Source organism: Botrytis porri (genome assembly GCF_014898465.1).
Source record: "Botrytis porri strain MUCL 3234 chromosome Unknown BPOR_009, whole genome shotgun sequence".
Classification (NCBI taxonomy): Eukaryota; Fungi; Ascomycota; class Leotiomycetes; order Helotiales; family Sclerotiniaceae; genus Botrytis; species Botrytis porri.
Genome location: NW_024066083.1, coordinates 1,599,304 through 1,613,912, shown reverse-complemented (window position 1 = coordinate 1,613,912; position 14,609 = coordinate 1,599,304). Strand labels below are relative to the sequence as shown.

The following is a 14,609-nucleotide window of genomic DNA, read 5'->3' as shown; positions in this document are numbered from 1 at the left end:
AGATCATCTCGCCGAAAAAAGTCTTACCGGCAAAGTTTTCCGGTTCTACTTGTAAGGTGAATTCACTCCTGAGCCCAATAATCAGTAGCGAGAAAATTCTGTTGTCGTTGCAGAATTTTTGGAACAATCCAATTTTTTCCTATTGTCATTGCTCTCGCTACGATCATGACGAACACTTTACATTATTGAGCATGTCAATGGGAACAATCGAGTCAATAGACCTTCTATTGTCTGGAGATAGCTTCAAACTCATCGTGTACTTAGTAGGACTTTACCTATATTCTTCTCTCCTTGCATTCTTGGATGTATTTTTTCTTTGACCGTTCAATCGTACGTTTCGAACATACCAACTTCTAAGTTTCACAGCTCTCAATTGTAATCCGTACCCAGTCTTTCACAACGATGTTTACCAAGCCTACCGAATTTTCCTTCGCGGATATGGACGAGGACTCTGCGAAAAAAGCTTTGTCTGTCATAGCATCCCTCGTCTATATTCAGGACGGCGGAGTGCAGTGGTTGAACGAGAATCTTGGCCAATTTTGTTGCACAGCCGATGGTTTAGTAAACGAAGCCTTGATTGATCCGGAGCTCACACAACATCAAGTCTGCCAAGATCTCCATCACGCATATCGTCTTCATATCAATCCAAATGACGAAGATGCCGCAGCATACGAGACAGCAGCCCCTACAGCTCGTGGCCAAGGCAAGAGTGCGCACCCATTTAACAAGCCATTTGCTTATGCAGCAATACACCCCCAATTCCTTGTAGAGCAAGCGCTCAATGCTCGACGTGCAAAAGTTAACGAAATGCCTGTCGAAGAACAATCCTTTGGAGAGGCTACCGAGCTGGAAGCTTCTCAGCAAGAACCTTCTGTTACCGACCAACTTGACAATCAGCCTGAGTACGAATCTTCGATTGCCGACTACTCTGATTACCAATCCGAGCCAGAGGACTTCGTTAAAAGCATCTCGGACATTTCTGATAACGACGATTCCGACGATGAAGATTATGTCGAGAAGTCGGTTACCAACTTCGATGAGCTCACCTATGAACAACAACTCGCTCTTACCATCGAAGCCTCGTTAAAAGAGCACGCACCGCAGAAGTATAACGGCGAATCTTCAGGTACCAACAATCACCTTACACCACCATCTTCTCAGCAAAAGACAACTGCACAAGCGAATTATTCTGGTGGAAAACCCATCTTATCTCCAGCCCACTCTTCCAGTGGAAAACATTTCCTGCCCACATCACCACACACTATCCCTTGTCCATCTTATCTTCATAGAAAACGAGAACACGACGATGACGAGTCTCCCGATAATGAAGATTATATCAAGTCCACTCGCCGCCCGATCAAGAAGCGCACAAAGTCTATTACCAAATCGTCTCTTCATGCACCAGCTTCTTCTTCTACATCAGCCACTACCGGCCCAGTCTCTTCTTCCTCAGTCACTACATGTGGCTCCTCCCCTTCATCAAGTGCTCGTATAGCATCATCCAAACCTCGCAAAACACCCCGATCTTCTCGCAGAGGCGGTCCTACCAGTAAACCCCGTCGCGCGGCCTGGACCGATGACGAAACATTCAAGCTCTACAAATGTCTTGTCAGGCGTCGAGAAATCGAAGCTAAGTTCCCCTATCTCGTCAAACTCTACGATGCTCCTCTCTGGAAACACATCTCGAAAGAACTCGCTTCTGTCCATGGCATTCATCGAGCACCCGGTGGTTGCAAATCTAATTGGAATCGAAATGGTCGCGAGTTCTATGATTTTGATGAACGATCGGTTTTGAAACGCTCGAAGTCTCTGGCTACTAGTGTTCAGGTTCCAAAGAAGGATAGAAAGGGAAAGAAACCTGCTGCTGCTGCTGCTGCTGCTGATGATGATGGTGGTGATGGTGGTGATGATGGTGATGATGGTGATGATGGTGATGATGGTGATGATGGTGATGATGGTGATGATGGTGATGATGGTGATGATGGTGATGATGGTGATGATGGTGATGATGGTGATGATGGCGATGATGGTGATGATGATGATGATGATGAATAGTTGGCTGTAATTTGACTCTCAAGCGGGTGTTTGGGTGTTTCTTTACTTCCATGTCTTTTTAAAGCTTAATTGGTCAATTGCTGGTTGCTTGATGGGAGTTATTTTGGCTCATCCTACCTGTTTTCAAAGTGGTTCTTCGGTTATATGACGGCTTCATTTGTTCTCTTTTAGTCTATTTCTGGATGGAATGGGGTTTTCGCAGTCCATTATATGTTGATGGGATGATGGTCACTTGTTTCTTGAGTCTTGCCATTGTACTTGCTAGCCCATTATTCATGGCTTGGTTCGATATTGTACTTTTTAGGAATGTATCTAGATAACTTGCTCTACGGTTGCTTTTACGTAGATGATTATACACGATCGAATGATACCATTTGCATGTTTCATCTTATACAGTATCTTGTTTTGATCCTCATGACTTGTGTGCCACATAACCACACAAAATTCTCATTCCATTTCGCCCTTCTACCCTGATGACCTCATGCGTGCTCTTCCTCTGCCTCATTAAACGACGTGGAAGACTCGAATTGGTGAGGAGCCGCCGCCAATAAACGTGAGATGTCTTCATAGAACAAGTGAAACAATATCATACATGAAGACCAAAAGAATTCACCGCACTAGAAGATGTTCATCGAGCGGTAAGGAAGACCAAAATACTCAGGTGTATGACAGGAAATAACGAAGGTAGGTGGCACTTACGATGGTGCATATGAATCTCATAAGCTCATAGCATGCTTCTCCTATCTTTCATATACCTTACACGTAGAATATAGGACGTAAAAATAGTGGAAATAGCAATTCAAGGAACTAGTATCACTCTATCAAAATCAAGTATGGCTATGAGAGAGTACCAGTCTAGGGCCGACCCGCAAAGCCTCCCAACAACGAGCGCCACAGCGGGGTTCGTGCACACACCAGCGCCCGGCTCGCACCGCTGTTAGCACAGACCAGAGGCTACTAGTGGTAGCTAGGCCCCACCAAGCTGCTCAACCGCCTAGCCCCCTTCGCAATAAGGAATGCTTTCTGCAAAGCAGCCAGACTACCCTTTGCGGACATCCCCTCGATTGCAGCAACAAGAACTAGATGAGTATCACCCCAAGATACAAGGCCATACGTGAACTCCTCTATCCAAGAAAATACCGAAACCATAATTCGACTCACGCAATGCACAAAAGTCCACCAGTCAGTCACGTAGTACAACTACACGGTCCTAGGAGTCCCAATAACAATCCGAAACCTAGAAGGCCTGCCCACCAACACGGCAAACCTCATCGATATCGAGGTAGAAGCACAGACAGATACACACCCAATCAACTGCCGACCCTCACGACATAGAGCCAATCCTAACAGCAGAACCACCAGATAGATTATCTCCTTCCTAAAGACCAATGAAGACGTTCAGACTCTCCAACGCCAGCGATCTGGCTAGAGAGACCAAATCGCGTTCCACAATAACCAGACACGACCTGGATGCCAAGAATACTGCAATGCTGTGCAATACATCAGGCTATTATGTTGCGGCCACTGTGGCGTACGAAAAGACCAACACGAAAGCCCGCAAGAGCAAAACTGCAAAGCAAAACTGCAAAGCAAAGACACGCTGCGCCAACTTCTTTGGACCTTTTCCAGCAGGCCACTAGTCAAACACTAGCAGGTCATGTGCAAGCACGCCTAAATCCGCGGGATTGTCACTCAAACCGGTCCCATGAGTCTACAAAGCTGAGGAGTAGACACAAAACACATTTGTTAAGGGTGCGTAAGTGAAGAACCAAATAATGGGCGACGATGTGCAGATTTTGTTGAATGCTATCTCAAATGAATATCCGTCGTGAAGTCAGAAGAACCGGGGAAGTGTCGGTGCAGGTCCTGCCAGAGAGAGGTATTTTGGCAACACTTCCGAGACTGTTATTTGGTTATTTGGTCATTTGGTCAGTTCTAGTCAATTCTGGTCAATTTTGGTCAATTAAAGCCTTTTCAAGTCAGAGAAGATATAGAGCATGGTAAATTCTAAGATAGAGTTTGAGCTAGACTAATTAAAAGATGAAGAAGCTTGTGAAAAGCTTGAGAAAGGCTTAAAATTAATAAAAAAAGAATTTCCAACAGATATACATACCATTTTCTTGTCTTAGATGGGATTGTGGTTAAGTGAAAGATCCTGTGGATTAACCAATGTATTTGACTGAAGCGGGTAGGATGATTGAGATGAATATAATAGTAGTAAATGATGATACAAACAAGCAGATTACCATTATCTCGGAACTTTTTGTACTGTAAAGGATAAAAGTAAGGCAGGCAGAGCGAGGTATGGTTTGTTCCAACTTTATATAAAAAGGCGGTTGGCCGTGACCATCAAATTTCTATTTTCAAGATATTCTTCATTTTCATAACGACTATGAATAGTGACAGCAATCAAACCAACATGAGTGGATCTCTTACAAAGATCGATGAGAACACAAATTGTATTGGGAAACGTGCGAAAGTTCTGCGAATCATACGGGCCAGCAAAGGATTATGATAAGTTGAATGGAAATATCTCAAAGTCCAAGGTTAATCAAAACTAGATGTGGATGTTTAGAGAGAGAGCACAATCCGTGTTTCTCAAAGGGGTACACTGCATGGACGAAGCAGCAGAGATATCCCGACGTCTTGAAATCCTTGAGGGACTTGTGGATTTGGAAATCGAAGTGATTCATGAAACAAGGATTTGTAAGGTGCTCAAGGAGATAGCAGGACTGGAAGTTCCCGGGCGAGATAGATTCCACCTTAAAGACAGATCGGCAAAGTTTCTTGAAAGGTTGAACCAGGTTCTATCTGAATCCAGATGCCACTCTATGCCGAAGGTATAACTGAAGTGGGATGAGGAAATCATGAATAAGAAGGAAGAGATTGCTAGAGATGCTAGCGCTAATATCTAGTAGCCTTAAACAAGCCGTTTATTGCTACCTAAATACTATTATCATATTTCTCCGGCCAAGAAAAAGCAGCAAACGAAATACACTCAGACACACTCTCTTCATTTCTGAATAATTGCAAAATCGCAGACCTGAACTATAGAATCTTATTAGACAGGTAGTGGTGAAGATAAAACTGCGTTGTTATAAACAGGCTTTGCAAGCAACTTATCGATCTCCTCAGAATTGCAAACGTGAACAAAATCCAGATGTTCTCTCAACCTTTCGCATTTCTTGAATATATTGTGACAAGCGTCTATCGGGCATGGCCAGGACCCAGGTTTGTGGAAACTATTGTGGGAAACATAAGCTTGTCTCGTTGTCAATTTCTTTCCACAGATGCATCGAAAGACACTTTTCGATTGGATTTGGAAGCAAAAAAAATTGTTGTGGATGTTGAGTGGACGTTTATTGATGCAGAAGTGGGAGGAAAGAGGAAGTCATGGTAGAGCTTGTGTATCGCTATAGATGTGGGAGCGAGGTGGAAGTCGTGATAAAGTTTGGGTGTTGTTGTAGAGGTGAGAGGAAGGAGGGAGTGTCGGTAGAGCTTGAGTGCTGTCGGTATTGGCATCATTCAAAAGAGAATGAAACCATGGTAAAGTTTGGGTGTTGGAAGCCATAGTGTGATAACAAGAAATAAATTCATGTTTTTTAGAAATGAAACGAAACGACAGAGAAAAGCTATTCAGATACCTGTATTAAAGTTGGAAAGAATCCTGAATGAGCCATTCTCCTTTTTCCACACAACTATGTAACCTGACCATAGTCCAATATGACCTAGTAAGTGATTCTTCAGCAATGTCAATAATGGACCAAGATCACAAACCTACATTAGAAATCTTAATCTTTAAAAATATCATAGATTGAAAGATCATTCCCGGCCGGCATTCTGAGATTACAATGCTCATGTTAGAGTTTACAAACCCTAGATGGGGGAAATATGACATATAAGACAACGCCAACAAGATATACCAGCAACAGATACATTCTCGGTGCATCCGCTAGACTGGTATTTGCATGGCCCTGTCTTAGGAAACATGCTGTGGCGAATTTCATCAAATGTTGCAAGCCCAGGGGCTGGAACAAAACTCCCAAAAGCGGGTGAAGTCTGAACCGCAGATGATTCGGCTGTGGGGGCTGTCGCTTGGAAGCTGGAGGATGCTTTGTTGTCATCTGTTTCGGTCCTGGCTTTTGCGATCTCTTGTTGAGAGCTAATTTGAGTCGCTTGTTTGCTTTCTGGGGTTGGGTCCATGTTGAAATTTAAAGAGGATGGAGACTTGAAGTTTGAGTGAGATTGAGGTTGATAATCGATAGTATTCAAGTTGACTGTAGTGAAAGAAATCAAATGTAATAGGAAACAACCAGTTTTTATATACGACAGATGAATCATTCTCTGCTACAATAATACCTAAGGTACTGGATACATAAAAAGATGAATGAAACCTGCTTTATCCTGAAGGATCAACGTATCAATTGAAGCAATGAAAGCTATGCTGTACATCCTCATAGTGACCTTAACGTAGCCCTGACACTAATTTCATACACGGCTACTAATCAAACCAGCAAGTCCCTCTCGAATATTCTTCCAGAGATATTCAATTAGTATTCAGCGACGTTGTTTCCATTTTGTAATATACAATCTTCCTGATTATTTTCTTTCCAGAACGGACTTGTGGATTAGGATTGTAGGAGAACCTCTACTCATTAAAAAAAGCTTTCCTGATTGAAACTGAAATAGATCTAAGGCTTTGGCTTCGGCTTGAAATATGCTTAATAAATATCTGTATATTCAATAATGCTATAACCAGATAGAAATTCTTCTTCGATAACGATCGTCATATTCGGCAAGAAGTACAATTCCGGCTAGAGTAGTTTCTAAGCACTTCAAAGCAATTACAATAGCTCGACAATCTCCTGATATTCTGAAGAAACAAGGTGACGTCTCCAATAAAATGCCAAACTCGTACTAGGGATTGGATCAGTCACTTCCAGGAAGGAAGGAGGGTAGAGGGTGAAGTCTTTGAATTACATACGTTCACTCTCTCATCGCTAATTGGTGTAGTAGAACTGTGAGCGACCGCAAAAAAATGAATAATCTATTTTTAGGATTTTTATTAATTGTATTATATAGCTTTGAAATATAGTAATTTGGAAATTCCAGAATTTACTAGTAAAATAAGCGAAATTTGAAGAACTTTTATAAGGTTTTATTTCAATTATAAAGTATCAATTCTATAATTTATATTAAAACTTAAAAAATATAAGTCTTTATTATATAAAAATTTATTTGAAAAGTTTCAATTGAAAAATATGATTATAAATATTAATAAATCATTATATAAGATATATTAAATCGCTATCTTTTAGTGTGATTAAGACAAGCGGTCATTATCTGTGCCCTAGTACTATACCTACTTTTGTTCTTTTATCTGTATCTTTTTTTTCTCTCTACCTAGACATTGAATTAACCAATAACTGAGTTGCTAGGTGTTTTGTGAAAGCCATTTCAGATCTCAATATTCGAGATATAAGAAGACAGAGCGACGAGAAGATAGATAGACAATAGATATGCTTTCGGACGCTCTAAAATTTCTCAATATATATATCAAATTCACTTTGAACGTAGGCCATCTACCGCTTCAAAAATTATACTGCTTTCAAAATCCTACAAATTGCTCACACATATCGAGAGTTTATATTGATCGAGCAAGGTCAGATCATCAGACGCTTTGAAAACTCATATATTTACGGTAAGGTTATGTTTCAAACACATTTATTTCGCTTCGCAATAAGCACAATATTCGGCTTAAAGAATCCATTGCATTATCGTTTATACACCTCTAAGTATCACCCCATCCCCTCCCTTTGATTTTTTTCTACTCCTCCTCCTTTTCCTCCCCTCCCCAGCCCAACACTTTCCCCTAAAGAAATCTCTCAAAACCCTCGTATGCCCTCTGGATCCAGGTCACAGCCTTAGTTATATTCTAACAAAGATTCCAGTAGAGGTGAGGTTTTCCGCATAAAATGTATATGCGTTTTGATTCATTGGTGGCGTTGTTTGTGTTGTGTGTTTGTCTCGATTTCCCTATAATCCCTTTCATCTTCGCCTATTCCATCGTTCATATTTCGATTGCCTCACACTCTCATTCCCATCTCCAAAATTACACCCACCCATCTTTCCAAGCCAAACAGGTATCAAGAACCAGCTACCACAAATGATATACCAAAATACCCATTCTTCTCATCCAATAAACGCCGAGTCCCAATTTCACCAGTGGTATCCTTCCTTCCATCCGCCTATCCATACCCTTTCCATCCCTTTATATGTGTACCGCCGGATGTAGCCCCTCTAATGCATCGCTCGCTCGCTCGCTCAACTTCGCTTATCCAACCCCCTATATACATACATACATACATTATTATCGGACAGATATATTGTCCTTCCTAACCACTCTTACAATAAAGAAAAGAACTAAAAACGAAATGCCAAGACTCGAAAAGGAAAAAGGAATCAAAAGTGGTATCTTTAGAACCGTCATTGACGACCGTTACATCACGAACACTAATGACAGCTCCTCTCTTCCTCTTTCCCTCTTGAACATCATCTCCCCACACCAACCAAACTATATATCCAACTTGCCTCAGGTACACTTCCCGCCTGTAAACACCACTTCCTCGTCCTCCCACTCACTCTCCCTATAGGTCCTACCATTCCCACCTCACCATTAGGTCCCACAACATCCTCCCACACATTACACGTGACTCCCTTATTGCCGATCATGCTAAAGCAATTTGCACCAAGCACAACATCTAACAGCACCTCCACCTTTTCATCTGGGTCCTCAGCTTTCATGGGTTTTCTAGTAACGAGAATACGGCGTTCAATACCCTGGTCCACAGCACAAGCTTGACGCATACCAGGTGGTGGTGCTGTAACAGTTAATCTTGCATTCCCGCAATCCTGCCACTTGGATCTTGTTTCTAGGTAATACAAGCGGATTTTAATATTCTCAGAGGTAAGATTAATACCACCATATGATGTCGAGGTACCTGCCAAACTTGCAGGATGGGGTGTTTGAGGTGGAGCAAGACCGGAGGAACTAGTGTATAGACTTGATGGACTAGATCCACGTCCTGATTCGATGGAAGACTTTGCAATATTAAAAAAGGAGCTTCCTGTTAATCTCTTGAAGGATTCGGAAAGACGGGAAGTAGATGGAGAGCTACTTTGCTCAGAGTTGACAACGGATGGTGCGCGTGTTGATGCACGATAGCTCTTCTTTCGTCCGAAGCTCAAGAAGCTTCGTTTTTTGCTGGCAACCGCAGTTTCGTAAGTTGCACCACCATAGGAATTGAGTAGTCGTTCTTCTTCTAGCTTTTTATATGTTGGGTTGTTCATGCGAGCCTGGTGAATTGAGTTGTACAGATCTACGCATGCACGGTTGTGTAAACTGTGATATCTGATCGTAGGGCTGCATTTAACTCGAGAATCACTTGTCGGAGGAGAATGAATTTCAATATCAAGTGAATTACTTTGCCGGAGTGTAACAACAGGTGTAAGTACCTGACCAAGTAATGGCCGCTTGTCCTCGTTCAAGCCTGCCTCTTCTGAACCTCCTACAATGGACTCTTGGATAGTTGAAAGAACTGCAGGGGAGGAATGTCTGGAAGACATTTCATGTACTTCAATTAATCCCGGACGAATAATAATGGAACAAGACTTCGAATGAACATCGTCCCAACGACCCTTAGCATTATTCCAGGTTGTAACAGTAGCAACATGTCTTCTGATATCTGAATTGTCCACCTTTGGTACGATTGGAATTCGAGGCGTAGAATTTACAGGTGCCAAAGTAACATTTGGCAGACTGTAAAGAGAGGTTGTAGGTGAAATGGCACGTCTGCCATATATGGTTGGAGCAGGTTCGGCTTCAGGAAGATCAGCAGCTTCAAGTTCGTCAAGCTCATCGAGTTCATCTTCATCGGAACTAGATGATGACTCTTCTTCTTCTGTGTCGGATTCTTCAGATGATGAGTATGACATCTCAGAAACCTCGGAAACAGATACCTCGGATCTTTCTGACCTCTCCGATATATCGGATATATCAGAAGGTCGGTATTCATGTTTCAGTGGAGAGGAAGTACGTCGCGACCTTGATCTTGGCGCTGGAGGCTCAATGATTACTGGCTGTTTGAGACCACTGGGGGACATTGAACGATGAGCTGGCGGTGGTGGTGGAGCACTCTCTTCTTCAGCAAAATCAGGGCTACGAGACCCTCCAGACATATCGTCTGGATCTACTGGATCATACGAGGTGCGGCGAATGTAATCTTTCGTGGTGGATTCGCTATCGATTGAGGCAGCAGAGCTTGTTTTGCGAACTTTGGGTATGTAAGGTAATTCTTCAGAGGGTGTTAGGGGTCGGCGAGATGTTCGGCCTGGTGTAGATGCACGACTTTCAGACTCCTCAAAATCATCATTATCTCTGCTTTCTTCATCCGAATCATTAAGAACTAGTTGACTTGACAGAGGTGAACTTGGTGTGGATCGAGTACGAGTGTGAGAATGATACCTCGAAGATTTGGAATGTCTTCTAGATAGTTGACTAGTAATTTCATCATGAGATACATCTCGATGTCTCCGTGGCGGGGATGATGTTTCTTTTCGTTCTATCTTTAAGGGGGCTGGAATTTCTACAGATGACATAGTAGAGAAGGTTGAAGATCGTGGTCTTTCTTTTGAATGGTGCTTTCTTCTTCTTCGACGAGCACCAATTGGCAGCTCGTTATCATCAGGATCGCCGGCTTCGCTTATTTCTGAGGGATCCATAGACATCATCGATACAGTATCTGCGTTATTTGGTATCGAGCTCAAGAGTGGTTGAGGCATTGGGATGGACCCTAGCATTTCTATCCACTCGGCAGCAGTCTCTGGCTCAGCACCCTTCAGAAGAAAACTCTCTCGCCATTCTACAGGTCTTTGTATCCCACGGATCATGATTATCAGCTCATCAGGCTTCTCACCAGCGCAAGCGGATATAAAGTCTCTATCGATTGGTGGAAATAGCAAGTAACGATGCGTAGCTTCTGGTGTGATTTCTGATGCACAGATAAGAACATCTCCAGGGTCAATTTCGTCTGAAAGATTATCCCGGAGTATCAATTCTACACGGCACTCAATCCGTTGGCCATTAGAATGTGGGAAATCGAGATCAAAGAAATCTTTAGCCGAGACTTGTCTAGTACGTTCAATGTGAGCATCTTCAACTGGAGCAAGCGTTTGCGGATTGCGGGCTCGAGTTGCATCAGTATTGTTCGCATATAGATCTTCGAGTCTCGCGTGCTCTTCTTTAAAACGACGACGAGCTGTTTCTTGCAAATCCTCAAATATTTTCAATGCTTTACCTGAGAGTTCAGAATGGTTGAGTTTATCAAGACCCTATGATAGGTTAGACCCTAGCCAATGTATACTTTACTATAGAGGTAATAAGAAAAGTGAAATACGCACCTTTGTTAGTTTTGCAAGATATTTTATCCTGACAAGTGGCCTCTTGAGCAAGAAGGCGACATCAACACGTTCACCATTTGAGTTCACAATATCTCCATCAGCGTTGCGCGGGACACTGTCAAGAGGTGATTCCTTCTCTTCGGCAGACGATTTGCGCGAAGCTGGTGCTAGATTGACAACGACATCCTGGAAGCCTAATCTCCACGCACGAGTGTAGTCTTGGTAAGTTCGATGAGCTCTCTGGAGCCAGACTATGAGGGCATCTGGATCTTGGAGTGGTATGCGTCTATGTAGACTCTTTAAACGCTCGAGAGCAACACCCATATCGACAATTGGTTTGGTAAGAAATGTTTCGTTCATGTCTGTAGAGTCGGGATTGAAGAGACCAGCGGCAATTGCAGAGTCTGATTTAGACAGAACGCAAGTCAATAGAACTGGTATCACTCCATCAACCAGGGTTTTCAACTCTCTCATATACTTAGCCTCATCGCCCGCCAATTCACGCATCAAATCCATCTCAGTAGCATTCTCTAGGCTGCTTCGAGCCGTACGCACACTTCTAGCTGATCTAATACTTTTCGTACGACCAGCTGGTGGGGCATCGGGTAATGACAGCATAGAAACCAAGTCAGAATGCTTTGTGAGTCTTCTTTTAAGTCCCGATCTATTGCTTCTCCTGCGTGAGACGTTGGAATCAGACCGCCCAGTCTGGGTAGTAGCTTGGGTGAGTGTAGTTTTAGTGAGGTTAGATGAAGTGTCTATGGACGAAAGAGTGCTGAAGGTCTCAACAGATGCAATTTTGGATAAGTGATGGTTGCCAGAGCTTCCACCTCTTCTCTTCCGCCTCGGTCTATCGGAAATGTCTCGGTGTCCGTCTGGCACTTGAAGGTAAGTACCAGAAGAGCGGCTACGCTGAGAATTTGAATTTTCAGGTGTTTGTAAGTTACGATCAAAATGCTTGATATCGTCTACATCGTGGTTTTCTTTCACTTGGTCTTGATCATCATCTTCTGTGTCTAAGATACCCTCAATTGTAGACTCGCCTCGGAAGGCATCTAGTATAGCATCTTTGAAAGGCGATTTCTTAGCTGCCTTGATCACGGGAGGAGAAGCAGCACGTAAAGCTGGACTTCGTCGAAGACCAGCTGCAGGTGGAGTGGGGGGCTTCTTGAACTCGATTGGATCATCCAGAACACGTCCCAGAGGAGATTTATCGTTGTGACTTCTGAAGCTGGTATCTGAAGTTTTCCGAACGCGCTTCTGTCTACTCCCAGTTCCTCTGCGCTCTTCTTCGAGTGCTTGTTTCTGTTCTCTGTCAGGCTTGGGAGTATGTCTCTCACTATCATCTATCTCTGTAGATACTTCTGTCAATGCGGGAGTCGAAACAGGACTTGGTACATCAAGGAAAGGATCTGGAGTGCTATTGAGCCAAGACTCAATTGTTGGAGGCCGATTTACACCACCTCTTGGAGGCATTTCAGGGGCGTCATGCGTATCATGCATGATCTTTTTCCCTTCGTTGTAGACGCGCTTGAGAACTTTGGGCACTAGGTGACTAGGATTTCTTTGGGGTTTTGGTTTATTTCCAGTGTTCCCAGCCTCAGCACCAATAGGCAAATCCAAGGTACTGAAGGCAGAGTCGCCAAAGGGAATTCCATCAGCTGATGGAGATGGTGAACGGGATTTCCTTCTTTGTTTCCGGGAGCTTGGAGAACGACGAGTGGGAGTTTCTACATTTGCATCGTCGTAGTCGCCATCGGAGTGGTTGTTCATATCTTTCCCAGTCTCCTTCAGTGGTTTGATGTGCTTCTCTGATGATTTACGCTTATGAGAATGCTCATCCGAGATCTCTGGTCCCAGAGGTGTTTGCTTCCCGTCCTTACTAACAGGCGTCGGTTTCAGGCTGATGCCATCGAGAAAAGGGTTGCCTCCGGAAGTCTGTTTCTTAGCCTCTGGATCCCTCCATCTCGCTTGGACGGGCTTTACTCTAATGCCATCTTCCCATCGACCATTCGGTCCACATGCCTTGACTCGAATGCCATCATTCGCTGGAGTTCGGGATGGTTCCGATTTAGGGGTCTGTTTTCCTTTTGACGAACTAACAAGGCTTTCCTTGGATCCATTGTTCGAATTCTTTCGCGAGCTTGGAGTACTCCTTGACTCGACTTTCATTCTGTTTTTTGACGGTTTCCGGGTCGGTTCCTCCTCCTCCTCTATTTCAACTATAATTTCCCCTAAAGACTTGGCCCTCATTTTGCCCTTATTTACTCCACGGATGTTTGGCTGTTGGGTCTTACTCGCTCGTGAAGCAGATTGGGCTGCTCCATGCCCCCCCGACTCAGCCTCCGTACGCTTGACCCAATCAGCGATTTTACTTTCCAACTTGGGATTAGCAGCCGTCTGCTGGAGGAAGTCTTTAGGTATAGCTCGCATTGTGACTTTGATATCCTTTTTCTTCGGAGAGGCCTTGGTCTTATTCACCACCCAATGATCGTCGCTTATAACTCTTTTTCGAGGCGCACTTTTGCTCCTTACTTCTGCAGCCCAATCTTCAGGTTCTCTGTTCTTCCGCCGTCCAGGTCGAGTATTTTGATTTCTGACATGAAGCCTGTCATCCTCGGTGACAACACTGGGCCCAACCACGCTCTCTTCCTCCACCTCCACTATTATCTCATCTAGTCCCGACTCTGGATCATTGACTTCTTCAATGGCAGCTGCTGCACTAGCTTTTTGCCATTGTTTAACCCGATCGTGTACTCCTCCTGGCTTTTGAATCCTATTCACAGTGCTCTCCCGCATCTCCGCCTTGACTGCGTCGAGACTCTTTCGTCTTTGGCGACTTGCTGATGGTCTGCCCAGCAGAAAATCAGTAAGCAATGTCGGCTCCGATTTCTTGGATGGTGGTCGCTTATGTATGGGCGCATTGGCAGGAGTCCGCGGCTTGACACCTGGCTTTCGTATAGCTGTACCATTGGGAGTGCTCCTGGCGGGTGATGTCTTCTGCGGGGCAGTTGGAGACTTAGGTTGGGCCGGGGCTGTCTCATCTTTTTCGGGTTCGGGGGAAGGCATGGTCTGATAATTTCCATAGCGTCAGT

At 43.8% G+C, this 14,609-nt stretch overlaps 3 protein-coding genes across 3 annotated transcripts; 2 read left to right on the top strand and 1 right to left on the bottom strand.

Moving 5' to 3' along the window:
* Window positions 1–402: 402 nt before the first annotated feature.
* EAF01_007286 (uncharacterized protein) lies at window positions 403–2,055 on the top strand (the record flags this gene model as incomplete). Its single annotated transcript, XM_038915541.1, has 1 exon — window positions 403–2,055. One exon carries the CDS (start codon window positions 403–405, stop codon window positions 2,053–2,055), a length of 1,653 nt encoding a protein of 550 aa, XP_038769179.1.
* Window positions 2,056–3,443: 1,388 nt separating this feature from the next.
* Window positions 3,444–3,695, top strand: EAF01_007285 (uncharacterized protein; the record flags this gene model as incomplete). The annotated part of the gene is made up of 1 exon (XM_038915540.1): window positions 3,444–3,695. One exon carries the CDS (start codon window positions 3,444–3,446, stop codon window positions 3,693–3,695), a length of 252 nt encoding a protein of 83 aa, XP_038769178.1.
* A 4,912-nt stretch (window positions 3,696–8,607) lies between these two features.
* EAF01_007284 (uncharacterized protein) lies at window positions 8,608–14,583 on the bottom strand (the record flags this gene model as incomplete). The annotated part of the gene is made up of 2 exons (XM_038915539.1): window positions 8,608–11,445; window positions 11,515–14,583. 2 exons carry the CDS (start codon window positions 14,581–14,583, stop codon window positions 8,608–8,610), a joined length of 5,907 nt encoding a protein of 1,968 aa, XP_038769177.1.
* Between the last annotated feature and the right edge of the window lie 26 nt (window positions 14,584–14,609).